Source organism: Macadamia integrifolia, chromosome 11, assembly GCF_013358625.1.
Source record: "Macadamia integrifolia cultivar HAES 741 chromosome 11, SCU_Mint_v3, whole genome shotgun sequence".
Taxonomy (NCBI): domain Eukaryota; kingdom Viridiplantae; phylum Streptophyta; class Magnoliopsida; order Proteales; family Proteaceae; genus Macadamia; species Macadamia integrifolia.
In genome coordinates this window covers 33192078-33219740 of record NC_056567.1, presented here as the reverse complement: position 1 = coordinate 33219740, position 27663 = coordinate 33192078, and the positions used below count along the sequence as shown (strand labels likewise).

General features: G+C 38.1%; 3 protein-coding genes across 3 annotated transcripts in view; all 3 read right to left on the bottom strand.

The window, feature by feature from the left end:
• Positions 1 to 1439: 1439 nt before the first annotated feature.
• LOC122093982 (subtilisin-like protease SBT5.4) lies at positions 1440 to 8232 on the bottom strand. The gene is made up of 7 exons (XM_042664551.1): positions 8089 to 8232; positions 7826 to 7935; positions 7625 to 7722; positions 7362 to 7526; positions 5793 to 5901; positions 2212 to 3395; positions 1440 to 2119 (listed from the first exon to the last, which is right to left on the bottom strand). The coding sequence occupies exons 1-7, from the start codon at positions 8173 to 8175 to the stop codon at positions 1566 to 1568; spliced, it is 2307 nt and encodes a 768-aa protein (XP_042520485.1). The 5' UTR covers positions 8176 to 8232; the 3' UTR covers positions 1440 to 1565.
• Positions 8233 to 13276: 5044 nt separating this feature from the next.
• Positions 13277 to 21781, bottom strand: LOC122093990 (subtilisin-like protease SBT5.4). Its single transcript, XM_042664560.1, has 7 exons — positions 21637 to 21781; positions 21451 to 21560; positions 21257 to 21354; positions 20994 to 21158; positions 18747 to 18855; positions 14118 to 15232; positions 13277 to 14044 (listed from the first exon to the last, which is right to left on the bottom strand). Exons 1-7 carry the CDS (start codon positions 21724 to 21726, stop codon positions 13500 to 13502), a joined length of 2232 nt encoding a protein of 743 aa, XP_042520494.1. The 5' UTR covers positions 21727 to 21781; the 3' UTR covers positions 13277 to 13499.
• Positions 21782 to 25353: 3572 nt separating this feature from the next.
• LOC122093988 (subtilisin-like protease SBT5.4) overlaps positions 25354 to 27663 on the bottom strand; it is an 8369-nt gene continuing 6059 nt past the window's right edge. Inside the window, exons 6-7 of the mRNA XM_042664557.1 lie at positions 26203 to 27356; positions 25354 to 26119 (exon numbers count right to left, since the gene is read on the bottom strand). Of these exons, the coding sequence (XP_042520491.1) occupies positions 25569 to 26119; positions 26203 to 27356 (1705 nt within the window). The 3' untranslated portion in view covers positions 25354 to 25568. The remainder of the gene's footprint in view (positions 26120 to 26202; positions 27357 to 27663) is intronic.

Sequence of the window (27663 nt, the reverse complement as noted above, 5' to 3'; positions counted from 1 at the left end):
AATCTTGAGTGAAGGGAACTCAAGGATCGGACCAAATATTAATCATTGTGCCACTGGCCCACTACCAATAATTTTTCTTATACCCTTATGGAGAAACATCTACTATGGCCATGACACTTTTCCAACCAAAAGACGCTTTTTTAGGAACATGGGCATGTAAAACAGAAGAATTATGAAAGTAGCGAGCTTTCATGCATTTTCCCCAAATGGAATTAGGATTAACTAGTAATCGCCAAACTTCTTCAGAAAGAAGGGCCAAATTAAAATGATGAAGATTTCTAAAGCCTAATCCTCTTTCACTCTTACTTTTAGTCATGAAGTTCAAAGTCCCAACTAACCCAACAATTTTTTTTCTCTTTCATGACTTGGCCCCATATAAGATTTGTTGATGACATGTGTTCTTGCTTTCATAATTATCTTTCCAAACATTCTTAATGGCAATATGAAAACATGGTTTGAGGTATCGGTATCAATGTCAAATTGTTCATATCGATAGCGTTAGCCACCAATCCCAATACCATATTGATGATAAGGGAAATGGTACTGATAAGGGGTAAAACACTCCAAAACCCAATTTCTAAAGAAAATCAGGGGTAATCATGTCCTACATGGTCAATCCGTGCCTATATCATATCAATATCATATTAGTTTTGAAGTGATTGATACCAGATTTGATACTATGCATTAAAACTTTGTATGAAAGAGCATTTAGGCTAAGGTTGTTAAATAATTCAATGTAAGTTTCTACCTAAAGAAAAAATTGATTAGTTTAATAAATAATATATTTTTTTAATTCAAACGAATTCTTTCTCTATTAGTTTATTTTTTTAATTGAAAAATTTATAAACTTAACATTAAGTTGAATTGAATCAATGGTGATGGAATTCTTCTTTAGGTCATAATTTTTTTTTGGAGGGGGGGGGGTTGTGGGGGTGGCGGGAGGTTTAGGAAAATAACTTATTTTTCTGTGGTAGTGCTCTTGTAAGATCCAGAACTTATGGGTGTGGCCACTTCGATAGTTAAGGATCCACTTCAATAGATGTAGAATTGGAGCTAATCACAGGTATAGAGTTCCCAACGATGCAAGTTTCCCCTACCAATAGCAGTGTGGAGAATGATAGATGGTCCCACATGGTTAAGGTAAGAGACTGAAATTTTTTTTTTTTGATACCTATTTGCATGAAACCCTAAATTATAGTGTTTTGTTATCTGTTAGGTTTAATGTTATTACTTGTTGTTATTCATATTAGGCTAAAATAGCTATCTCATAATCTTTACCAAAAAATAGTTACCTTATAATTTTTTTTTTAAAAGAGATATCACTAAATGCCATTAGCATTGTGCACTTCATGGCCTGTTCCATGGTGGGAAATGGGTGGTATCTTGTGTGAGGATCTCACCCTAATGTTAGGTGAAACCTTGATCCAAACTTAGAAATGTGTCTCAAATTATGAAAATGTGGTTTTATATTTTCAAGGCTTTGATTTCATGTGCCGCCCAAATAAGGACTCTTTACATCTCATTTCATCCAAGCAGATAGAGAAAAAAAAATAGAAAACTCTATGTTAGGTTGCAGCAGACTTAACCACAATTTGACTCTTGACGTGGTGAAGCCCATCAGACCATTTAAGCTGCCCAAATACATAGTCTGTAGCATAACCAGGTCTCTTTGTCGTAAGGGTTAGTTTGAATGTCTTCTCTTGTCCAACTGAATCGAATGTTAGCATCTTTGGTTCCACCAAAACAGAAATTCCAGAGGGAGAACGAATCTTGGCCTTGTATGTAGCTGGAGAAGACCCAACATTCTTCAGTGTTCTAGTCAAAATGGCAAAGCCGGAGAGTTTGGGTACTGTGATGGAAGGATAGTTGAAGTCCAGGAGAGTGATGGCTGGATTAGGGCATCTGTAAGGTAGCTTCGTCTCAGAAAAAACCCTGATTGAAGTTCCGTTGTAGCCAATGGCACATAGGAAGTTCAAGTAGTCAATGGGCGTTAGGTCATAAACCAAACCAGGATCCATTGCACGGTTCGGTCGAACGTGTCCAGCTCCATAGCTAAATGGTGTTTCTCTCATATTTGTCGAATTCAACATCGGTTGCCTCACATTATCCCTTGTGCTTGCTGAACATATATATTACACAATTAAAGAAATAATAAATTAAGACGAGAGAGAGAGAGAGAAATAAATAAATAAATATGGGGTACGTACGTACCGGTGGTCATGATGGCAGATCTGATGGCGGCGGGACTCCAATGGGGGTAGAGAGTCTTGAGGAGGCCAGAAACACCAGCAACGTGAGGGCAAGACATGGACGTCCCTGACATAGTGGCAAAGGGAACCCGTCTAGTATCAGAAGACAGTTCGGAGGGTGCCAATGCTTCGCTGAAGGCGGCGATGATGCTCACCCCTGGTGCAGTGATGTCGGGCTTGAGAATCTCGGGAGTCACAACGTTAGGTCCCCGGGAGGAGAACGCGGACATCAAAGGTGCTGGCTTCGTCCCTAGCTCCGTCGTGACTGGTGAGATGTAAGCCATGGGTGCTTTCGTCGAGTTTATGTACTCGAACACGATAAGACCTTCCTTGCTTGATAGATGAGACGCAGGGAGCATGTGAAGTGAGGGGATCACATCGGCGTCAACCTTGTGAACCAATATCATACCCACAGCCCCTGCCGAGAGTGCGTTCACTCCCTTCTCCACCACCCCATTCCAACCGTCAACACAAACCACTATCTTCCCCTTTACTAGCAGTGGGTCCAGCGCCCCGTCACAAATCTTGCCTTCCGATTCCGAAGTGTTCTTGGCTCTTGCGGCTGCACCGCTCACCAGAGGGTACATTTTTCCGTCTGAGGGCAGGAAAATCGGGGAGAGGCTCTGCCCTTTCAACTGCTTATTGTTGCCAAGTTTCACGTAAGCCGGGAATTGGCGGTCCATGGTGCTGGCGGCCACCGTGAATAACCAGGGGGCCAAGTTGGAGACCGAGGCAGGTTTCGGACCATTGTTCCCGGCCGAGGCTACCACAAGGATACCGTTCTTAACGGCGTGGAAAGAGCCGATGGCCATGCCGTCAGATAAGTAGTCTTTGGGGACGTCCCCCAGGGACATAGAAAGGACGTCGACACCATCGTGGATGGCGGCATCGAAAGCAGCGATGGTGTCGGCCTCGAAACAGCTATCCTTACCACACACCTTGTAAGAGGCTACGCGTGCCCTTGGCGCTCCTCCCTTGGCTGTGCCGTTGCCGAATCCGAAGATATTGGCGTTTTGGACGAAGTTTCCGGCAGCCGTCGATAAGGTGTGGGTCCCATGACCATCATCGATGTCGCGTGTGCTGTTGAAGGTTTCGCCCATTTCTGATAGGTACCCTTTGTTGAATGCCTTGGCTCCAATCAGCTTCCTGGATTATTCCATTTCTCATACCAGAAAAATAAATAAATAAAATAAATAATTTTTGCACCACCACCTGCGTGTCTCAATAATTTGTGATTTTACTATTTTTACATGGGTTCATCTATTTATAATCATCAAGAAATTTACAAACAGAATTTGTAATTATACTTTTTTACCCTTCAACAATGAAATGGTCTTAGAAAATCGAGTCTAATAATGTGATTTCCCAACAGGCAGGCCACCTTCGTATGTATCGAGAGAAGCTGTCCCTGAACCACTGTTAGTTAAAACGCGTTTTAAACGCGATTGCGTTTTTCTGTCGTTTAAAACACGTTTTTCCGTATGCTATTATACAATAAGGAAACAAACAGAAACGGCAAAAGAATCCATTTTAAACGGCAGCTTTAAACGCTTATCCGTTTTTTAAGGGTAAAATAAGAATTTTATAAAAAAAAAAAAAAAAAAAAAAAAAAAACCCTTTTAGTAAAAGTGAAGAGTGAAGAGAATATGATACTTGGTTTTTTGTTTTTAACTTCCATAATATCTATAGGAAAAAAATCTCATCTTCTTATAGCCCATTGAGTAAGAAGAAGCTAAAGTTAGCAACATCTCATTTTCTTGTAGCCCATTGGGCTATTTTATCTTGGGACTCTTAGAGCTTTTGGAACATTAGATGCATGTATATAGGTAATAATCTCTCAAATTGCATAATTATACTACCATTTTTTTGGTTTCGTTTTTTTGAAAACTACACGTTTAATATTCGTACCGTTCGTTTTCGTTCCCTTTTTTTTTATTGTACCGTTCATCGTTTTTATCTGTTTAAAACCCGTATCGTACGTTTCTGTTTTTTTGTCGTTCCCGTTTTAACTAAAGTGCCCTGAACTAAATGATGTTGATACAGAATTTTGTCCCCATTTTAAGCCCCTCCAATCTTGAAATAACACTGTTTTCGCATCCTAGTCCCACCTATAGAGCTCTTAGTCTCCCATGTTTGTTCTAGTGATTAGCTGATCTCCATCCGAGGGGTCTAGTTGCTCTCCAACCCCTTCAGCTCCTTTAGCGCCTATCCGACAGTTAAGGGATATCTGCACATACCTTAAGGCCCTCCCGGCCATCAAATGCACATTGGATGAACTCAAGGGGAATTGGACTTCCATCCAAGTACTTCCTCTGTGTGTGTGTGTGAACAACATTATTGATGGTTTCAATTTTCTCAAATTGGAGTTTGACGATATTCGGATGTGATCCTTCTCTCATTCAAGAAAATTACAGGAGAGAAATGAAATAAGTCGAGATTCGATCCGAAAATTCAAACAGTGGTAAATGATCAAACGGCAGCCGAAATATCTTAGGGCGGGGAACCTCTCATACAATTTTAAGACAATTTTTGTTATTGAAATTTCTGAATGGTTCCTCCTTGTTTTCTCATTTCATTAAATATTGTAATGTGTTTTCCTGATTACTACCCTTATGATCATTATCTGAATATAAGTAAGGTTTAGGGAATATAATAGTAGGAGCTACGGATTTGATGTCTTTCAATTGTTGTGGTCATTTTTCCTAATTAATATATATATATATATATATATATAGGCTGGGAGAGGATCATAATACCTCTGAATTTGGATATGCAATTGTAATCCAATTCGTTTCAACTGTTTATACAGTGAGATTTGATAGGAAAAATTATGGCACTAAAATGGATATATATATATATATATATATTTATTTATTTATTTATTTTTCGCACTATAATATACATTTGGAGAAAAGATTCCCATGACCCGCGAGGGATGATTTATGGGATTTGCTTAATTAATTTACTGTATATTAATATCCCACATAGCTAGTTTAAGAGAAAAACAAAGATGAATACACTTTTTTCTTTATGTAATACTGTCACATTTAGCAAATCAGCCAACTTGAAGCCTCACCACATAGTTTAAGAGTGGTTTCATTTTATTTTATTTTTGGGTAGAATAATAGTATGAGAGGTTAGAAGTAACTAAAATGGATCAAGTCGAGCTACTTTAGTATACTTCTGTTAATATCCCAAAATAAATTCCTCTAATTGTTAATGTATTTTTCGGTGAAAGTTTTCCTTTACCATAAACACCTAAGAATCTACCACCATCATCATTCTCCCTACATGTTGGAGGTCCGAAATGTTCTCCGCTGTTCCCAATCATCCATGGGCAGTGATGAGAGAGAATGCCCCATTCACTATTGGTGAAAGGAAACTCAATCCCTCGTTTTCCTCATAGTTTTCCTCATAAAAATTGATGGGGATGCTTTTTCCTATGAGTTTTGACCTTGCTAATGGTGGAAAAACATGATAATCTATCATCACCTAAAATTGAGGAAAATGGGAGAAGCAAGACAAAAGAGAAAGGGACCTAACCTGTTGCAATGTACTCCGTCAGGGGTAGTGTCCGTACACCCTCCTTTCCACCTTGATGGAATGGGTCCATACCCATCATCGCTAAAGCTCTTTGATTCCGGCCAAACACCTTACCACACCATCAAGACATATCAAAACATAAAAATCAGAGAAAGTGACTCAAAAAATAATGGGAAAAGTTACAATAGCAAAAATGAAACTAGAAAATGGATTTTTCTTCAAAGTTTCAACTTTTAAAAGCTATATCAGTTGGTGCTCTCTTAAATGTTTGAACAAATTTACATGGTGAAATGCATATAAGCGCTGATGTGGCCTACATTGTCGCACCAACATTTACTGACTTGTACGGTTGAGTGAGGGTTGAGAATAACCTCCATATAACCACCTTGGTGGGAAGAGGTTACGAGAGGGAGTATTATGCATTGAGGTTGGTCCCTTGTTCTAGTGCAATATAAGAATCCATATCTCTCTATGCTTGAGAAATAATAAAACCAGAAGCACCTTTTTTCCATCTCTCTATTCTTGCAGTTGTTGTAGATCACATCAGTTAACTCGGTTCAGTCCAGTAGCTAATGACTACTAACTCATTTTGACCTCGAGCTACATCAAATAAGTCTTAAAAATGCCATTCCAAAGTGGTAACCTGATAGAAGAATATCTCATATGTATCTATTGCAAGAATTTTGATATATACTAAGATTCCCCAAGACCTAGTATTGCCTTCACAGTGGGAGTATTTGAAAGATTATAGTAAGGTCTTTTCTTTCAAGTTAAAAGTGAAAGTTGTGGGGCTATAAGGGTATTTTTCTTGGGCAATTTTTTTAATACAATGTGACAGTCCAATTCTAATAAAATATGCTTAATGAGTCTGACACATTGAAATAAAAAAATTATCGTTAAGGAAAATGTTCGGGATCATTGTTTCATCAATCCAACACAATATTAAGTACTTTATGTCATAACTCGTCAATCTTTTTGCATGGATTCTCGTATTCGTATTTGTTTGGAATCTCCATGTGGCTGATCCCATTAAGTTGGAATAAGATTTTGGATGATGTTGGTATTGTATCTTATTGTAATATACAGTTTATGAATCTGAACTATAGCTTTCTGTCAACTATTTTGAATTTCCGTCATTTCCTATTGATTATGCACACATTGAAGAAATAAGTAATCTCTATAAAGGTTTAAGGGTAATTAGAATTTAGACCTAGAATTAAACTCATGGTTAATTTAAAAGTGCATGTTGGAATTGGTTCTATAAATTTGAAATCACCACATGAAGATTTATTTTAAAAATGACTACTCATTGTGATAAATGGAAGGAAGTGTTTTTCATATGGTCATGCACTGCAATAATTCTTAGGTTGAAATTTTCATTTTGAATGAAAAATATTCCTTAAAAGTATTAAGGAATAGGTATGCACTTTTCCCAAGTATTAAGTTCAATACGATCATACATTGAGTTAAGACCTTACCTTGTTTACTTTCTGTGTTGCAATATAGGTCAAGTGAAAGAATATAAGTGCTGATGATGAAAGAAGACGACATAACTTGTAGCAAACCTACCACCATCAAGATTCCCAATAATTGTATCTTCCCCAAATCTGGCCTTCTCCCAGATTGAACCAGGTTGAACTGCACCATTTTTTTCCAGTCCAAGAAAATCCCACGACCGGGTTGTATGAAATTTCAGTTCTCTGTTTGGGAAGACAGATATGACCCTGGGATGCTCTGCATTGATTGAAGTGCAAGAGATGAACATCCATTAAAGTTTAATTAATGTAATAAAACAAGAACAAAAGATAAGAGTGATCATGCTTCATTTGTACCTGCGATCTCAGCTGCTTTTTCTTCTTCAAGGGTCGCTGCAAAACCATTGATATGTCTTGTGTAGCTGTAAAAAATGGATTCTTTGGCTTGGTCGGCGCTGTGTTTGGTAGGGTATGGAGAAGATGAGAAGATATTTAACCAGAGTTCCAAAGAATAAAGAAGAGATTTTGCAGTTAATTTCTGAAAGTTCTATTTCTTACCCTCCAACGAATTCTCCAAGAAACTGGTAATGTGAATTTGCCGCTAGATCAAGATCAGCTTGTGAAATTTCCGGACCATGTGAATGTGACCCCATGTATACCACATAAGACTGCAACATTATCAGTAAAATCTATTACTCAAAAGAGAGAGAGAGAGAGAGAGAGAGAGAGAGAGAGAGAGAGAGAGAGAGAGAGAGAGAGAGAGAGAGAGAGAGAGAGAAGAAGAAGAAGAAGATGATGAACAGTAATAATAGAATGCTTGCCTTCTTGATAGCGAACGTGGGTCTCTGCAGCATGGAGAAAAATAAGGCAGAAAGAAGGAAAAGCGGAATCCTTGAGAACCTCCCCATTGATTCTCTGTAGTTTTGCTTCTCCTTCCTTCGTTTCCAAATGCTCAACCACGGCAGGTGGTGGTGAAACGGTTTTATTGAAAGAAATTATCTGATGGATTATATATATATAGAGAGAGAGATGACAGAACCTTAAGATTCGGATCTCAAAAAAAAATTCAGGGAATCTTCACGTAAGTGAAGTGAGAGTTTCAATTCACTTATGCTAGAATGTTGACATGTGTATATCTGTAACGGAATAGTTAAAACGGTTAATCCAATTTTCTAAATATTCTCCAGATTTAAATAATAAAAAAAATAAAAACGGAATGTATGCTCCTTTGATCCATTGGTAATTTGATTCCTATACTAAAAGAGATCACCTTAATTTGTTTGTTCTCTCGTCTTCTTCTTCAACGTTTTTTCATTCTACACATAAATTTCTATGTTGCTCCATTTGCTATTTAAAATCTCTACAATTGGTTTCTCCATCTTTTTCTTTTTAAAATAAAGCAACATAGTTAAGTCATTGCTATGGCATATGTATTATTATCCAAAGGTTTAGAGTGCTTAATTGGATGGTGATAAATCAAAAGACTTAGAAAACTAAAAGGATAAGTTTGTAGTATGATGAAAGATTTACCATTTGATTGATACATCTTAAAATTTGGGTGTCTTTCACAAATTATATTAAACGAAGTCCTAAACCAAGAGAGAGTTGCATATGTAGCTTTTTTTGTAGAACGAGAGAGTGTTGAAGAAGAAGAAGAAGAAGAAGAAGAAGAAGAAGAAGAAAGAAAAAAAAAAAGAAATTAAAATAATCTCCTTGTGTAATAATATGAACTAAATTAGGGGAATCAAAGGAACACAAACCTTCCCTTTTTTTAGGGATTACTTACATTTTTCTCTTGTTCGTGAGAATATTTAGAAAGTTGGATACACCATTCCGGTATACATGTGTCAACATTCTAACGTAAGTGAATTGGAACTCCCACTTCACTTTCATGAAAACTCACCAGACTCAAAAAAGCATCATCAATAGGAAACATCAAACTGCTAATAATTGTTTAGCCATCTAAAATTAACCCTACAGGTCCATACTAACCCCACAATCGTATGGAGAAGGTCATACGGAGATTGAATGAGAACCATTCAATTTTCAATGAAAGCATTGAAGAACACTAAACACTTCATGTAAGTGGCCCCAAAAAGGTAAGAAGAGTCGGACTCAAAACCACATGCTTCTTGAGACAAAGATCCTTTACCAACTAGACTACCCATGGAGGTTCCATGGTATTAACTAATACCTTCAGAATTAAATTTATAAAATTACCGTTGACACGTTCATCACCACTCCTTAAGAAAAAATATTCACTGCTGCACATATATCCAGCCCTAGTAAATTCTAGCAAACCAGATAGAAAACCCTGGAAAACCACCTGGATTCGGAGATCTAGACCCAGTGTGCTGTTTAGATCCAGATGAAAAACAACCAGTTTAATTTTCACCTCCTCTGGAATGGCAAGTAGCTTATCTCATCTGCCTCAATAATTAGGCTGAGAATTGAAGCCAAAATATCCAGATAAAATGTGATCTAACCTCCTTTATGGAGGTTTTCATAATATGCTATGATAGTTACCTTATTAGTTTCTTTTTAAGAGATAAATCACTATAAATGCCATTAGCATTCGCTGCTTCATGACTTATTCCATGGTGGAAAATGGTGGGCCTTTGTGACTTGTGAGAGGATCTCATTGTAATTTTATGTGAAAATTTAGCCAAAAATAACTTAGAAATGTGTCTCACATGAATGGAAATGTGAATTTATATTGTAATTCAAGCTTTGATTTCTTTTGCAGCCCAAATAAGAAGCTTTCTTTAAATGACATTACCATCTTCCACAAGACAGATTAAGTGAGACAAAAAAAAATTGAGGGCACACAGAATGTAGGATGATTCTCTCACATGCCAAATTTCAATAAAAAAGTGAAGGATTAAAACCGTCTGAAGGGAGCAGATCCGATGGAGAGTGGCAGTGAGGGCCTCAAGGCTGGCCACCTGTCCTATGACAGGTGGACGGTGAGATTTCATTTTAGATCCCTTTGTTTGTAGGATAGCTCCATTCGGATGCCCCATAAGGCAAAATGTGTTTAAAAGATACCATCCTAAACAAATTCTAGGGTTTTGCACCCTTTCTTCTTCCTCTCATCAGATTGAGAGGTAGCAAAACACCAATTTTCCCCTTTCTTCTTGCTCTTTCTCAGATAATTTTCGAGTTTCTCCTCCCTTTCACTCTCTTCCCTTCTTCTTCGGCCTCCCACTTGAAAAAAATGGGGTTTGACTGTGTCCTTTTTTCTCAGGTAAATGAGATTTCAAAGGTTAGAAATTCTGTAGATTAGAGTCCGGATCAGGTCCTCGTACGGTATATGATCCACACTTTGATTCCACTCAAAAAAAAAAAAAAACAGTTAAAAGAATATAAAGATTAAGTGGAGTCCAAGTGCGGATCAAACACTGCACGAGAATGAGTATGGGGACCTGATCCATTATGTAGTTTGAAGCATATACTTCATCTTGCACAGTCAGTCTATGAAATTATAGGACGTGGCCAGCAACCTCTTATTATATGGAATTTCCAAGATTAAAATATGTTAGGAAGGCAAACTCGAAATATCACAGACCATAATGAGATAAGTTTGCAAAACTTCTTGAATCTTATGGGTAAAAATACTGTTAAGCACCCCCACTGCCGTATTCTCAACTAGGTCTGTGGATGCATTCAATTACTTAAGAGTTGCCCAAGAAGCTTAGGAAATCAGAAAGAAAGCCACTTGTGATAATTGTCACTGAGCTTAAGCATAAAGCGAGAATGGAAGGGAAGATGAGGCAAGGAGTACATGAGATTACTCTACAAGCCCTTGAAAACGGTATGGTAGTTAAGAGTTTAGTATCAGTTGCTCACAAAGTCTAAGCCGCCAGAACCATGCTTTCAATTGTGTTTCAAGACTTGTAACCGGGCTCCTATTTATACATGCAGGGATGATAGTCCTGTGTAGGTTCTGTTGATTTTGAGGTCAATTTCTGAAAGTTCCATATCTTACCTTCCAACGAAACCTGCCAGAAACTGGTGATGAGAATCTGCTGCTAGATCAATGTGACTTGGTGTGATTTCCAGACCATGTGAATGTGATCCCAAGTATACCACATAAGACTGCAACTAATACTAAAACTGAAGGTTAGAATTTAATAGAGTTACTATTACCTCAATTTTTTTATTTTTTTTTAAAACAAAGTGGCAATCACTCAATACATTAAATTAATGTTTATCGTACCTAATTTTAATAGGTTAGAGTTGCTACTGGTTGCAGTTGAATGTTGAGGACGTACTAAGAGATTTGGGAACAAAATAGTTTTATCTATTATTTTGTTTGAAGATGATATAAATATTTAATTTGTATAGATTTATCTAATCTTAATACTTTTGGACGATATAATCAGTGAATGTCTAGTTGGATCTACTAATGTGTAACAATAAGGTAAATATGTATATGAAAAAATCATAATTATATATATAGACAAATTTTAGGAACGGAAATTTGCCGTCCCTAAAAATTACAGCCCTTGTTAGTTGAGAGTGATGTTCTCTCTCTCTAGAAGGAGGACCCTATTCGTGACAAGAGAATCCGTCCCAAAAGACAGTTTTGAAATTTTTTACAATGGAAAAAATATCTCAAATAATTTATGCTTTTTTGTAACGGAAATAAACCGTCACTACATGCCCTAACAACACACTATTTAAGATAGAAAATTTCGTCTCTTTTTTTTTTTTTTTTCTTTTGACAAAAATATCTGTCTAAAAAATTGTAGCAATTGGCTTGTTAGCAACGGAAAAATTTATCCACTCTAACTTTATGGGACTTCAATTACAAAGACGCATGTGTGACAACAAATTTACCATCCCCAAAGGGTATTAACGGCACCATCTTAGTATTTGGGACAGAAATTTTGCGTCAAAACCCCCTTTTGCGGTAGGGCATTTGCCTCCGACTTTCCATTCTTGTCTCTCACCCCAAAGTAAAAGGTGGGACCCACTTGTAAGGTATTCTAATCCATACTAAACAAACATGGTCTATACGTTGAAGGTTTGAAAATACCCTTTGCTATTCTATTCACTAACACCTACACTGACACCTATTAAAGCACAATGATAGCCAGAGGTGATGGAATTCTTCTTCCACTGTGGTTTAAAGAAAACTTAGTCCTAAATATTTTACACCTTTGGTCTCTACCTTGGTATTTTTTCATGGTATTTATTCAAGTTCTAATGAATGATGAAATTTTCAATACAGCTGCTTTGTGCACCAGGTTGAAGAACAGGCAGGAGATCTTGCCTTTGAGGCTCTTGTTCCTCATCTTGTCTTCTCCCACTCCCCACCCACCCCCCCCCCCCCCCTAGAAAAAACCTCCTTTGTCTATTTAACATTAAAAAAAAAAATGAGTGATAAGATTTGTATTCGCTTTCTTCTAAATATTGATAATAGAATGCCCATCAACTTTGTAAGCAAATGATGCTGAAATTTGTGAGTACCATAAAGAATAAGAAGATACCATTCCATTGAGGATCTGAAATGTGATAATGTTTTTGGTAGGTCATATTTCATTTCTTTCTTTCTTTTTTAAAGAACTTAATTTTTTTCATGGCAGTGCTATTGCAAGGTCCCGATTTTAATGGTGTGGCCACTTCAGCAATTAAGGATTCGTTTTAAGATCCTTCAATTTTAGCACAAGCTTCTTCCAACCTTAAATATGCGTATACATAACCATGCATCTTTCATCATATTGGGAATAATTAAGAAAGAAGATTGGATTTTGATGTAAAAATTGGAACTATAATCAGAACAATCTTAGTAATTCTAGCAGCTAAATTTTGGAGGGTACAGGGTTCCCACGATGTTAGTGTAGAGGTGGGGGGATCTTACACGTCACACCAATGGCAGTGCGGAGAATGGTATATATGTCCACATGGTCATGATAGGAAATAAAAACAATGTGAGACGGTAGTAGTACAGTGATATCGTGGGAAAATTTTATTCCTATTAGAAATGTGTATCAAAGGTTCAAATGTAAGAAAATGTGGTTCTATATTTTCAAGCCTTTGATTTCTTCTGAGACAGGAGAGATTGGTAAGAGAGTTGATCATAAGTAGTGTCTTTGTCACTTTGAGACTAAGAACGAAGGATGATTTCCTTCCTACCATGTTATTGGATGGATAAACCATTTCATCTCATCTCATCTCATCTCATCTCATATCATCCAAGCAGATAGAGAAAAGAAAGTAGGAAACTCTATTTTGCCTTAACCACAATTTGACTCTTGACCTGGTGAATCCCATCAGACCATTTAAGCTCGCCAAATACGTAGTCTTTAGCATAACCAGGTCGCTTAGTCTTCATGGTTAGTTTGAACGTCTTCTCTTGTCCAATTGAATTGAATGTCAAGATAGCTGGTTCCACCGTAACAGAAATTCCCAAGGGAGGTCGAATCTGGGCCTTATATGTACCTGGAGACCCAACATTCTTTAGTTTCCTCGTCATAGTGGCGGAGCCGAAGAGACTGGGTACTGTGATGGAAGGATAGTTGAAGTCCAAGAGACTGATGGGGGGATTGGGACATGTGTATGGCAGCTTTGATTCTGAGAAGAGGCTTATTAAAATTTGGTTGTAGCCAATGGCACATAGGAAGTTCTTGTAGTCGATGTTGGTTAGGTCATAGACCAAACCAGGATCCATGGCACTGTTGGGTCGAACTTGTCCTGCTCCATAGTCAAATGGTTTTGCTCTCTTTTTTTTCGAATTCATCATTGGCTTCCTTCTATTATCCCTCGTACTTGCTGCACACCACATAAAATCACCAATACAATACAAAAAAAAAAAAAAAAAGGAAGAGAGAGGCTTAAACATTACCGGTGGTCATGATGGCAGATTTGATGGCGGCGGGGCTCCAATGGGGGTAGAGTTTCTTGAGGAGGCCACTAACACCAGCGACGTGAGGGCAAGACATAGAAGTGCCTGACATTAAGTTATATGTGATGGCTGGGACATCAGTTGGGTTGATTGCAGCCAAGACGCCCACCCCTGGTGCAGTGATGTCGGGCTTGAGAATCTCAAGGGTCAAGTTGTTGGGTCCCCGGGAGGAAAATGAGGCCATCAAAGGTGCTGGCTTCTCACCCAGCTTCGTCGTGACCGGTGATATGTAAGCCGTGGGTGCTTTCGTCGAGTTAATGTACTTGTACAACGCAAGACCGTCCGTGTTTGATAAATGCGAAGCAGGGACCTTGTGAAGATCGGGCTCAACAAAGTCATCCTCGTGAACAATTATAACCCCCACAGCCCCTGTGTTGACCACATCCTTGTCCTCAGTTCCCATCGGGCACACAAGTATCTTCCCCTTTACCAGCTCCGGGTGCAGCGACCCAGGCATGCAGTAGTCGTCGATCACCAGAGGGTACATCTTGCCGACCGAAGGCAGGGAAATCGTGGAGAGGCTCTCCCCTATCAACTGCTGATTGTTACCAAGCTTCACGTTGGCCTGGAACCGGCGGTCTAAGGTGCTGGCGGCCACCGTGAACATCCAGGGGGCCAAGTTTTCGACGGTGCCTTCTGTCGGACCATCGTTTCCGGCCGAGGCTACCACAACGATACCGTTCCTGACGGCGTGGAAAGAACCGATGGCCATGCTATCATTGAAGTAGTTGGTGGGGTTGTCTCCTAGGGACATGGAGAGAATGTCAACACCGTCGTGAATGGCGGCATCAAAAGCAGCGAGGATGTCGGCGGCGAAGCACGCATGATCTCCGACGGGCACACCGCACACCTTGTAGGAGGCTACACGCGCCCTTGGTGATCCTCCCGAGGCCGTGCCATTGCCGAATCCATAGATATTGACGTTTTGGACGAAGTTTCCGCCCGTGGTCGATAAGGTGTGGGTTCCATGACCGTCTTCGTCGCGTGTGGTGTTGAAGGTTTTGCCAACGGCCGCTAGGTATCCTAAGTTGAAGGCCTTGCCGCCAATCAGCTTCCTGTATCATTCCATTTTCCATATCAATTTACCGAGAAAAAAGGCCACCCAATTACTAATTGGATGCATGTGCATGTTGGTTCGTTGAAATCCACATTAGCATGGTGGTCACGCAACCAAGTAAAAATCCGCAATCCAATAAATAAATAAAGGGAAAAGACTCTCCGAGCGGCGTATTGCATATCCACACACATAATATTACCATATTAGTTTTTTTTTTTTTTAAATGAAAAAGAATGAATTAAAAAAAAAAAATCATTGTGAGAGAATATAGAATACCTTGCTTGTTTTCTCCCATAAATAAATAATTACATAACTAATTATAAGAATATCTAGGATTATTAAAAAATTTCGTGATGTAAACAATGTATATAGTTTTTTCCCTTTTTTTTTATTTAAACTATAAACAATGTTTTTTTCCCCCTTATTTCAAGTAAATAGAAACAAAGAAGTTTGTAATTTTTTTTTTCCTCTTTTCATCTTCTTCCCAAAAATTATTTAAGTTAAAAATACAACACTATTTGAAAAAATTGAAAATCATTTAATGCTGATATATTGGCTAGGAGGGTAGCATAAACTCAAGTTACTTCTTTCTGGGATAAAGCTCTGTCGACTTTTATTCTTTCTAAGATAAGTTGGGATTATTAACAGAGACCTAGATACCGATTAATGTAATTCCTTTTTTTTTTTTTTTTTTTGAATTCTTTTCTGTTGATGACCATGCCGAAGGTGGAATTGTGATCCAAATGGATTCTAGTTTGTAATTTCCCATTCTCTTTTAATGATACACTTTGATGACCTTTAGCTGGAAAAAAAAATTCATTTAATGCAGTTGATATATGAAATGATAGGAAACCTATAATTAAACACTGCATTAAATATTTTTTGGGGGAATAAGAAAAGGGATAAAAGAGGCTTCTTACAAATTTTTAGTTCACCAAATTGATGAGAGCAAGATGGACCCATTAATTAATGGGAAAAGGAAATCCAATTGAAAATTTTCTAGTGTCCATCAAATGCCAATCGGGTGACGCTTAATGTGGACAATTGTTCATTGAGTAATCTAAGAAAATCAGGAGGTGGTGGTATATTCAGAAACAACCTTGCAATGGTTGTTTTTGCGTTTAGAAATTTTTTGGGCATTAAAACGAACTTCAGGGTAGGATTTTAGCTCTGATTATTGGATTGGAGATGGCCAAGGATTTAAATATATCCAAGTTGAGGGTGGAGTGCAATTGCGCTGTTGTGATGGTTTTAGTATCTAAGGGGGTGGTCCTATGGTTTGTTTGGGAACACTAGATTGTTCTCTATCCCTACCTTGCTTCTAGTGAATAGAAAATTTCACATTTTTTTCGAGAGGCTAATTAGATTGTGATTATCTGGCTAAGTAGATTGCTAATTTTGAAACTTATTCTCCTATAATCATTTTCCCCACTTTGGTCAATCATGAGCTTTAAATCGATTCACAATGCAGATCAAAATTTCAGTTGAGTACTTTTTTTTTTTTGGGTTAATTGCTTTTTTAGTCTTTACTGGGTCATGCCGAAGGTGGGAGGGACTGAATTAGCATCTTTTCTTGGAGATTTGGCTGAGTCCAATTGTGTCTACATCCTTTAACCAAAAAAAAAAGAGAAAAAAAAAATTACTTCTGGTGAATTAATATTAAATTTTGTTTATCAAAATAATAATAATAATAATAATAATATCAAATTTTTATCAAAATAAAGTAAAGAGAAAAGTTTCCAAAGCAATCAATGTACCGGGCATTCTCTCACAATGAATTTATTATTATTTTCTCTCTCTTACCTGACTATATGTATTTTATATAGAAAATACCGTTCTCTGCCGCTATGATGTGACAATTAAGATTTCTCCCACATTAACAGATTTGGCCTGATCTGAAGAGAAAATTTTTACTACCTTAAGCAAATACCCTATCTACATGTCATGCTCAGAGAAGAAGATGAGGCACGAATGGATTTCTACGCAAATGTGCTCAATTAGCATGCTGCAACTGTTTCAAAAATATCCAAAGCTTCTAATGTTCACCTTTAAAGAAAGGATTATCCCTAGATTTCTAATGTTTAGTTTTAAGGATGTGTTCCACAGGATTCGGATTCTACCCCATTCTTGGTAGGGCTGTTGGATCCTCTCCAGCATAAGAGTTAAGCTTTTCTAGAGAGGCCTCATTGGGAGATCCTAGCACCCCCAAGGCGTTGGAAAGAATCTAAATTCAACACTAACATGTAGGGAACCCTCTCCCTAAAGTTAAAGACAATTTTTGTTTTGGGAATTTTATTTTTGCATGTTGCCTATTGTTTATTCATTTAACTATGGAGGAGTTACCTCATTATTTATCTGACAAAATTAAGAATGATATCTTATCTATGTCTAGATTTAGATTTTACAGATACTAGTGATGAAGGACCCCTGTTGATGGCAATGCCGAAGGTGGGGGTCCCTCTCTACTAAGTGAAACTCTTTTACTCCTTTTTCTTTTCTTTTCTTTTTTAATAAAAATTGACTTCTAGAAAAAAAAAAAGTATTCATTTAACTAAGCCATATAGCATTAGCTTAGATATTTTCACCCCCAGAGAAAAAAGTTAGATATAAAAACATATTTTCCTGATTACTAGTCTTATTATCATTATCTGAATCTAATTAAGGTTTAGAAAATATATTAAACTACTAGTTAATAGTTTGTTGTTTTTTCTTAAACCGTTGTGGTCATTTTTTTTTTTTTTTTTTTGTTAATTAATTAATCTTTTATATATACTTCCAGACCAAAAATCTATTTTAGTACCCATAACTTTTTCATGTCAAAATCCCAGTCTATAACAGTTAAAATAGATAAAGAAGAGTCAATGGAGGTGGTATGATAACCTTCCCTACCAGTATAATATTTATAGAGACGAATTGTAGGATTTGTTTCATTAATTTACTATATATTTACATCCCACGTAGTTTAAGAGCAAAATAAAGACGACTATGCTTCTGTTCTTATTAATGTAATAATTCCAAATTTGGCAATCCAACAAACTTTGCTTATTGTATTTGTTACATTGTCTCACATTAGAATCGAATCCTATAAGACGTTAGGAGTAACTTAAATGGATCAAGTCGAACTACTTTAGTAGACTTTAATTTGGTACTCTCTCAAAAGAAATCCCAACAATAGTCAGTATTTCTTTTTGGAAAAAGTTTTCCTTCATGGTGGGTGAAAGAAACTTCATTATGGGTGAAGGAAACACCCACAAATATATCATATTCATTACTCCCCCCTACATGTTGGAGGTCCCGAAATGCTCTCCATTATTTCTAGACACCCATGGGCAGTGACAAGAGAAGACCTCTTTCACCACAGGTGAAAAGAAACTCAATATTTTGTTTTCCTCATAAAAATTGATGGGAATGTTTTTGTTATGTGTCTTGACCTAGGTAATGGTAAAAACATAATATATCATCTCCTAAAAGTGGGGAAAGTGGAGGAAAGAAAAGTGAGAAAGGGACCTGACCTATTGCAACGAACTCCGTTAGGGCTAGTGTCCGTACAACCTCCTTTCCACTTTGATGGAATGGGTCCATACCCATCATCACTAAAGCTCTTTGATTCCGGCCAAACACCTTACCACATCATCAAGGCATATCAACACATAAATTACAGAAAATGATTCAACAAATAATGGGAAAGAGCACAATAACAAAAAAAATAACTAGAAACTGAATTTTTGTTTGAGGTTCCAATCTTTAAAATCACTTTCAGTTCATGCTAAATGTTTAACCAAATTTTCATGATTTAGCTTTCATTTGGTATCGGAGAAGGCTTTTCTACATTTGTCAATGTTGGAGAACAACAATCGCCACATTTGGAACTCAAAGGCAGACGGGGTCTGCCCAGTCGTAGTCCATATCTAGTAGCACATGGTACTCTCCGCATGAACAGTGGGAGCCACCAATCGCAGGTCAGTAGTGACTGCTAGCCCTATGCTTGGACTACTAGCTAGCCCATTTGATACATTGAGCCATGTCATAAAAAAAAGGTCCTTTGAGCTATGAGAGGAGGGTATGCTAGAAAACACACTAAACACATTCTCTCTCACACACACCCCATATGAAATGACCTCCCTACTTTTATATAAATCAAGGTTAAAATTAGGGTCAGGTTGGGTTCGCTGAGCTAGGCCTCAACTCAAGCCTAGCCCAACCCTGACCCTAATCTGTCCTCAGGGTTAGAAATATTAGGGCACGTTTGATAACGTTTCTGTTTTAAGAAACGACAGAAACATAAATTTTCGTTTCTAGAAACAGAAATGGAATTGAAGGTGATTGATAAGTCATGTTTCTAGAAGTCGATAGTAACTAGCGAAAGAATGGCCACGAGTCATTTCCAGAGAGGGCGAAACAAGTTTTACTTATTTCTCCTGGGTCGTTTCTTGAAATATAAATAGGTAGAAATTTCAATTTCTATTTCCGAAAACAAGTGAAACGAAACAATTTTATTAAACGTTTATTGTTTGGTTTCTGGACACAGAAACTTGTTTCTTGAAACTTTATCAAACAGACCCTTAGTCTAGGCCTTGTTCGGGTTCAGGGCGGGTGGGTTCAGGCTATCAAGGCCAAACTTATACCTCTACTCCTTATTATATACAAAACCATTTTATCACACCTCATAATTAGTCCATCACTCTAGGAAAAAATTTGATTGCTACCTCGGTTGCAACCAAGTAAGTGCAACGTGAGGCTATACTTTCTTTCCTAATTAATGGATAGGTTACACTCTACAGGAGGCTAATGGGACAAACTAAAAAATAATAATAATAATAATAATAATAATAAGGCGAGTGGTAGCAGGACGTACATATTGCAATCTTATTTTCACTTTCTTTTAATATTAACTGTCCATTTAATATTAGATTAATATAAACCATCTATTAGTTTTTTATATTGTAACTGATTCCTAGTTTTTAGGGTGGAGAGATGACGGACGTCGCTACTTAACTTGTCTAATTTTTTTTATATAGATAAATAAATAAAAAAATAAAAATCCAATATAAGCGGACTCCTCCTTCGATTCTGCTAGGAAATCTCAATTCTCTCTCTCTCTCTCTCTCTCTCTCTCTCAAAATAGGATAAGGTAAGAAAAAAATTAACATAACTATTTTCAGGCACTGAGCATATGAGAGACTTGGCCACACATATCCAAATACCATGTTTACATATTAATCATCAGGGAAGGGATTTGGACAGTAAAGCTTGCATGTATGGTAGAGGACAAATTTGAATTTATAAAGTAAATAAAGCTCTTGAATATCTAGGATTTTATTATTAATTCTTGGGTAAATATTATTAACCTGTGAGAATTTACCATGGATGCAAATCTTCAGTGAGATTGGTAAACAAAACTTCAACAAGACTGGAGAGCACTAAAAAATGAAGAAGAAAGAAGGAACGACTTTGAAAAAGAAACAAGGAGAGGGAGAGAGAGGATCGAGATTTCTAAGCGGAATCAAAGGAAAAGTCCGCTTATATTGGGATTTTTATTATTTATTTATTGAAATATTAATAATATTAAACATAGTTGTAACTATTTACAGCTCTGTTAGTAGGATTAACATATTTAATGTGTGTCAATCATATCACTTACGTGAACATTCATCAGGATCCGAACGTTCCGCATTCCTATTTTTCTGTACGTACCGCGACCATTTTGCCATAATAATAATAATAGTAAAAGGAAAAAAGAAAGGGTGTAACGAACTTACCAGAGTCGAGGTTTCCAATTATTATATCTTCCCCATATCTGGCCTTCTCCCATAGTGACCCAGGTAGAGCTGCACCATCTTTCCCCAATCCAAGAAAATCCCACGACCGGGTTGTATGTAATTTCACTCCTTTGTTTGGGAAAACTGATATAACCTTGGGATGCTCTGCATTGATTGAAGTCCAAGCGATGATCATCCATTAAAGTTTAACGTAATAAAAAGAACAAATTAATTACTATTGAGTGATCATGCTTCGTTCGTACTTGCGATCTCAGCTGCTTTCTCTTCTTCAAGGGTCGCTGCAAAACCCTTTATATGTTTTGTGTAGCAGTATAAAATCGATTCTTTGGCTGCCTCGGGGCTGTGTTTGGTAGGGATGTGGAGAAGAAGATATTAAAAGAAGAAGAAGAAGAAGAGATTTTGAAGTCAATATCTGAAAGAAAAAACCATTTCTTACCCTCCAACGAAATCTGAGAGAAACTCGTAATGAGATTGTGCGGCTAGGTCAATATGACTTTGTGTGATTTCTGGACCATGTGAATGTGATCCCAAGTATACCACATAAGACTGCAGCATTATCAGTAAAATCTATCATCAGAATTATACCCAACAACAAGAAAAAGAACAGTAAGAGAATGCTTGCCTGTTTGATAGCGAAACTGGGTCTCTGCAACATAGAGAAAACCAAAACAAGAAGAAGGAAAGGCGGAATCCTTGATGAGAACCCCCCCATTGGTTCTCTGTAGATTTGCCTCTCCTTTCCCTGCTTCTAAAAGTTCTGTTTGGAGAGGAAAACCTCTCAACAACGGCTGGAGGTGGTAGGGGAACGTTTTCATTCTCATCTATTCTCCTATGGATTATATACAGAGAAATTGAGGGTCTTGACATGAACCCTTTAACCATTGATATGGCCACAACTTATGATCCGGATCCCTCAAAAGCATCCTCAAACTGCTGATGATTTTTTTAGCCTTCTAAACAAAACTTCTTAAAAAAAGAAAGTCTAAACTGGATAGAAATCCACTCCCCATCTTAAAAATAGGAAAGCTTAGACCAGATGGAAAACCCAAATAATTAACTGGGGCAATTACAATCACTCTTCTATGCTTGGCCTATATTTACTCAGACCCCCTTAACCCAAACTACTTTCTGATAGTCTCGTATATTAAGATTTTTACATCTTCTCCCCCACTATTTTTGAATACCCAATTTACCCTTTTTATTAACCTATTAACTGGTTCTCATGGTACTCTCCTCCTCCTCCTCCTCCTTCGAGACATAATATTATCCAGTGTTTCACAAAGGAGAGAACCCGGTAAGTGTGTGGCAGTCTTTCACAAATCTTGGTACTGTTTATGTTATTGCCGTATCAAAGTAACGTTCTGATTTATATACCTGAGGTTTGTTTTCTCTTTGCCAGTACTTAATTTTGCAGAACTTATCATTGAATCATATGGGTAAAAATACTGTTAAGCATCCCACTGCCGCATTCTCAACTAGGTCTGTGAATGCAATCAATTACTTAGAGTTGCTAAAGAAGCTTAGGAAATCAAAAAGAAAGCCACTGGTGAGAAGCATCACTGAGCTTAAGCATAAGGCGAGAATGAAAAGGAAGATGAGGCAATGAGTGCATGAGATGACAAGCTCCTGAAAATGGTATGTTAGTTAAAAGTCTAAGCCACCAGAACCGTGCTTTTCAATTGTGTTTCCACCAAAAATAAAAACTTGTGAACCCTTGACCATATATACGACCACACTTTAAGATACGGATCCCACAAAAGCGTCCGCAAAATGGCTGTGAGAGAGGTGGGAGAGGAGAGGGTCACATCTGGACGATTCCCATATCATAGTAACAGAGGAAGACTGAGTTTTCCTAATGCCATTCGGCTCATCGACACCCCCAAATGATAGGGGTGAGAGAAGTGGGAGAGAGGAGGATCACATCTGGATGGTTCCATCCTCGGTTCAGCCATCGCTGAAAAAAAAGTTTGTCCAAAAAATAATATCTACACTATTGGATTGGTATTGATGTTGATCAATCCCAATTCTTGATTGACACTATATCAATGGATTGATACCGACAGTGAGTAAAAAATAAGAGAATGTTTTTTAAATTGATTCTTCGACCCTATTTTTTAATTTTTTTCACACCCTATCATTCTCTCTCTACTTGGCTGCGGAGAAACAAATTTTATTTTTGATAAAAGAAAAACCAAAATTAAAGACAACTGAAAAGTGTCATATCACAAGCTTCCATGTGGAATCTGATGTGTACGTTTTACCTGTTATTAGTTGGTGATACGTGTTTAAAGTTGTTATGTGAACTCTTAATTGCAGCATGGAAGAGCATTTAGGCTATGTTTGGAAGTTAAGAATAAAAATTAAAAATAAAAATGAAGAAAAAAAAAAGCACATAATCAATTATTATATATCTCATTATTATTTTTTGTTTTATTATATTTTTCTATTTTTCTCTTGATTCCAAAAGTAGAAGAAAATATATCATCACTTGTTCATGCATGAAGCGGACCTATATAAGTAGGTGATCCAAATTCCAAACTCAAAACAAATTAAAAACCAAAAGCCTTCCATATATTGTTGAATTTTTTTTCCACGTAATTTTATTGGAAAATTTTTCTTCACCGGTAATGAAAGTTCATCCATGAATCATCATTACTCTCACATGGCCTCCGTTTGCTTATAGGGTATGAGGTGGGATTTAAGGAATCGGAAAGTTGTAACTACTTTTCCATTTCATGGGATATTAAGATGTTTGGTTAGCTAAGTGGAAAAGTAATCGGACCACCATTCTTTTCTTGTGTTGAGGTGTCCTCCATTCCACCCCCCTTCGAAAGTCCCACTAATTGACATTGTTAATAATCATGGTACGAAATAGTATATTTTATATGCTCCACAATACTCTATCTCCCTCTCTCAGTTGAACCAACCAAACATTTGCATTGTTCATGTGAATGGAAAAGTCTACTTTGCCTCCCACTTTCTATTCTTGTCTCTCACCCCACACTAAATGGTGAGCCACTTGTTAGGTTTTCTAATTATATACTCCACTCTAAACAAACAGGGCCTGTATGTTGAAGGTTTGAAAATGCCCTTCACTATTCACTGGCACCCATTAAAGCACAGTGATAGAATTCTTCTTTTACATTGGTTTAAAGAAAATTTAGTCCTAAATTTTTTACTCCTTTGGTTTCTATCTTGGTAATTTTTTTTTTCATAGTATTTATTCAAGGTTTAATAAATGATGAACTTTCCAAGACAACAGATTGGAGAAAAGTGGAGTCCGGTGAATCTTCATATATGCGAATGTACGTGAACGCCCCTAGTCCGTGGATATTGCATCTATTTTCTTTCTCCTTATTTTATAGATACCATATTTGCGGATCAGCGATGTTCACATACATTCACTTACATGAAGATTCACCTCTCTCACAAAAGTGTAGTTGAACACTTGCACTCAAGAGATCTCGGTTTTGAGGCTCTTGTTCCTCATCTTGTCCTCCCTCAAGAGAATGCAATGCACATCTGTGGGCTGATGTTGTGATGTTGAAGGGGAATATCAATGAACAACACAAAAAGATTTATGAGCAAAGTGCAAAGATCAATGAACAAAAGGAAGAGATTATTGAATTAAAGGCTCAATTTGGAACGCTTCAGGCTCAAATGGAAATGTTGATGCGAACCATTGGACGACAACAATTTAGTGTTTAATGTTTTGATCTCTTATACAAATGATGTATAGCTGGAGTTTATATATATTTTGTTTTAAATCAAACTTCTAAGGATTGAATAGTCATCATGCTAAACTGTTATAATAACTATTGTCCTTTTTTCTTTTTTTCCTTTTGCTTCAAGATCAAAGATAAGTAATGATCACTTCCTAATGGAATGCATTTACAAATGAATCTAGAGCATTTGATTTGTGCAATTTTTTCTGAATCATTTTGAATTGCTATTTTGTGAGACATTCCATAGTGACCGTGATAGGAATGCTGAATGTGAGAGAGACAGATGGAGCAGAGATGGAGATTGCAGGGAAACTGAAATGCCTTCAAAGTTTGATATTGGCTTGAACCTTTTCTTCCTACTCCCCACCACCTTTTCAATTTGGAATGCATTTTCTTACTAAAAATTGTGTGCTATCCAGTGGCAATTTCTGTTATTGACTAACATATTTCTATTCAATTAAAGTTGTAATTTCCATCATGGACCTGCATTTTGAATTTTATTTCAGTCTTTGGTTCATTAGCTAAACCACTATTGTCTAGGTGAGTCCTTCTGAAAGGATCTCCCTCTAATCAAAGGTGAAACTTTAGCACAAATTTAGAAATGCGTATCAAAATGTAAGAAAATGTGGTTCTATATTTTCAAGCCTTTGATTTCTTCTAAGAGTGGAGATATTGGTAGGAAAGTTGATCATAGGCAGTCTTTGTCACTTTGAGACTGAAAACGGATGATGATTTCCTTCCTACTATATTACTGGATGGATAGACCATTTCATCTCTCTCATCTCATCTCATATCATCCAAGCAGGTAGAGTAAAGAAAGTAGGAAACTCTATGTTGCAGCTGCCTTAACCACAATCGGACTCTTGACCTTGTGAATCCCATCAGACCATTTAAGCTCGCCAAAGACGTAGTCTTTAGCAAAACCAGGTTGCTTAGTCTTCATGGTTAGTTTGAACGTCTTTTCTTGTCCAACCGAATTGAATGTCAGGATAGCTGGTTCCACCGTAATAGAAATGCCTAAGGGAGGTCGAATCTGGGCCTTGTATGTACCTGGAGACCCAACATTCTTCAGTTTCCTCGTCACAGTGGTGGAGCCGGAGAGATTGGGTACTGTGATGGAAGGATAGTTGAAGTCCAAGAGACTAATGGCGGGATTGGGACATGTGTAAGGTAGTTTCGTCTCGGAAAAGAGGCTTATTAAAATTTGATTGTAGCCAATGGCACATAAGAAGTTCTTGTAGTCGATGGTTGTTAGGTCATAGACCAAGCCAGGATCCATGGCACTGTTGGGTTGAACTTGTCCAGCTCCATAGTTGAATGGGTTTGCTCTCTTTTTTGTCGAATTCAGTATCGGCTTCCTTCTATTATCCCTCGTACTTGCTGCACATCACATGATCCCATAATAAAATCACCAACACAACACCAAAATGAGAAGAATCATAAAAAAGGGGCTTAAACATTACCGGTGGTCATGATGGCAGATTTGAGGGCGGCGGGGCTCCAATGTGGGTAGAGTTTCTTGAGGAGGCCACTAACACCAGCGACGTGAGGGCAAGACATAGACGTGCCTGACATTAAGTTATATGTGATGGCTTCGTCGTCAGCTTGGTGAATGGCAGCCATGACATGCACCCCTGGTGCAGTGATGTCGGGCTTGAGAATCTCGAGGGTCAAGTTGTTGGGTCCCCGAGAGGAGAATGAGGCCATCAAAGGTGCCGGCTTCGCACCAAGCTTCGTCTTGACCGGTGATATGTATGCCGTGGGTGCTTTCGTCGAGTTGATGTACTTGTACAACGCAAGACCGTTTGTACTTGATAAATGTGAAGCAGGGATCTTGTGAGATTCGGGCTCCACAGAGTCATCCTCGTGAACCCATATAATCCCCACAGCCCCTGCGTCGACCGCAGCCTTGTCCGCACCACCCATCTTGCACACAACTATCTTCCCCTTTACCAGCTCCGGGTCCAGCGACCCAGGCTTGCAGTAACTGGCGTTGCGGTATGAAGCGTTCTTCGCTTTAGCGATGACACCAATCACCAGAGGGTACATCTTGCCGACCGAGGGCAGGGAAACCGTGGAGAGGCTCTGCCCTTTCAACTGCTGATTGTTGCCAAGCTTCACATTGGCCTGGAACCGGCGGTCCAAGGTGCTGGCGGCCACGGTCAACAGCCAGGGGGCCACGTTGGTGACTGTGCCATCTGCCGGACCATCGTTTCCGGCCGAGATTACCACAACGATACCGTTCTTGACGGCGTGGAAAGAACCGATGGCCGTGCTATCATTAAAGTAGTTGGTAGTGTCACCTCCCAGGGACACGGAGATAATGTCGACACCGTCGTGAATGGCGGCATCAAAAGCGGCAAGGATGTCAGCGTCGAAGCATGAATTATCTCCGATGGGCTCTCCGCACACCTTGTATGAGGCTACGCGCGCCCTTGGTGATCCTCCCGAGGCCGTGCCATTGCCGATTCCATAGATATTGGCATTTTGGACGAAGTTTCCGCCCGTGGTCGATAGGGTGTGGGTTCCATGTCCTCGCTCGTCTCGTGTGGTGTTGTAGGTTTTGCCAACGGCTGCTAGGTATCCTAAGTTGAAGGCCTTGCCGCCAATCAGCTTCCTGGATTATTTCATTTCCCATATCAATTTACCAAAAAATAAATAAGGAAATGGTTACGCATTTCTACACATAAACACATAGGTGGCAAGAACGAAATTTAGCTATCGATCGCTCTAGCCAAGTAGTTGTAACCCTGTGTTAGTCAAAGAAATGAAATCTAAATGGATATAATTAGGGGTGTCAACCGGTCGGGCCGGTTCGGTTTCGGTCGGGCTTAATCGGGCTTGAAGACTTTCAAAGGCTACACCGTGTCCGCCCATTTAACTAATCGGGCTTAGTTATTGAGGGCATGGTACACTTTATATTC

Bases quoted from the DNA above. Each gene is read 5' to 3' on its own strand.
- LOC122093990 (XM_042664560.1), bottom strand. From the start codon at position 21,726: ATGGGGGGGTTCTCATCAAGGATTCCGCCTTTCCTTCTTCTTGTTTTG. The intron at 21,561-21,636 runs GCAAGCATTCTC...ATAATGCTGCAG, and splicing joins CCAGTTTCGCTATCAAACAG to TCTTATGTGGTATACTTGGG. The intron at 15,233-18,746 runs GTCAGGTCCCTT...GGAATGATACAG, and splicing joins AACGGAGTTCGTTGCAATAG to GAAGCTGATTGGCGGCAAGG.
- LOC122093982 (XM_042664551.1), bottom strand. From the start codon at position 8,175: ATGGGGAGGTTCTCAAGGATTCCGCTTTTCCTTCTTTCTGCCTTATTT. The intron at 3,396-5,792 runs GTTAGGTCCCTT...GGAATAATCCAG, and splicing joins GACGGAGTACATTGCAACAG to GAAGCTGATTGGAGCCAAGG. The intron at 2,120-2,211 runs GTACGTACGTAC...ATATATGTTCAG, and splicing joins ATCTGCCATCATGACCACCG to CAAGCACAAGGGATAATGTG.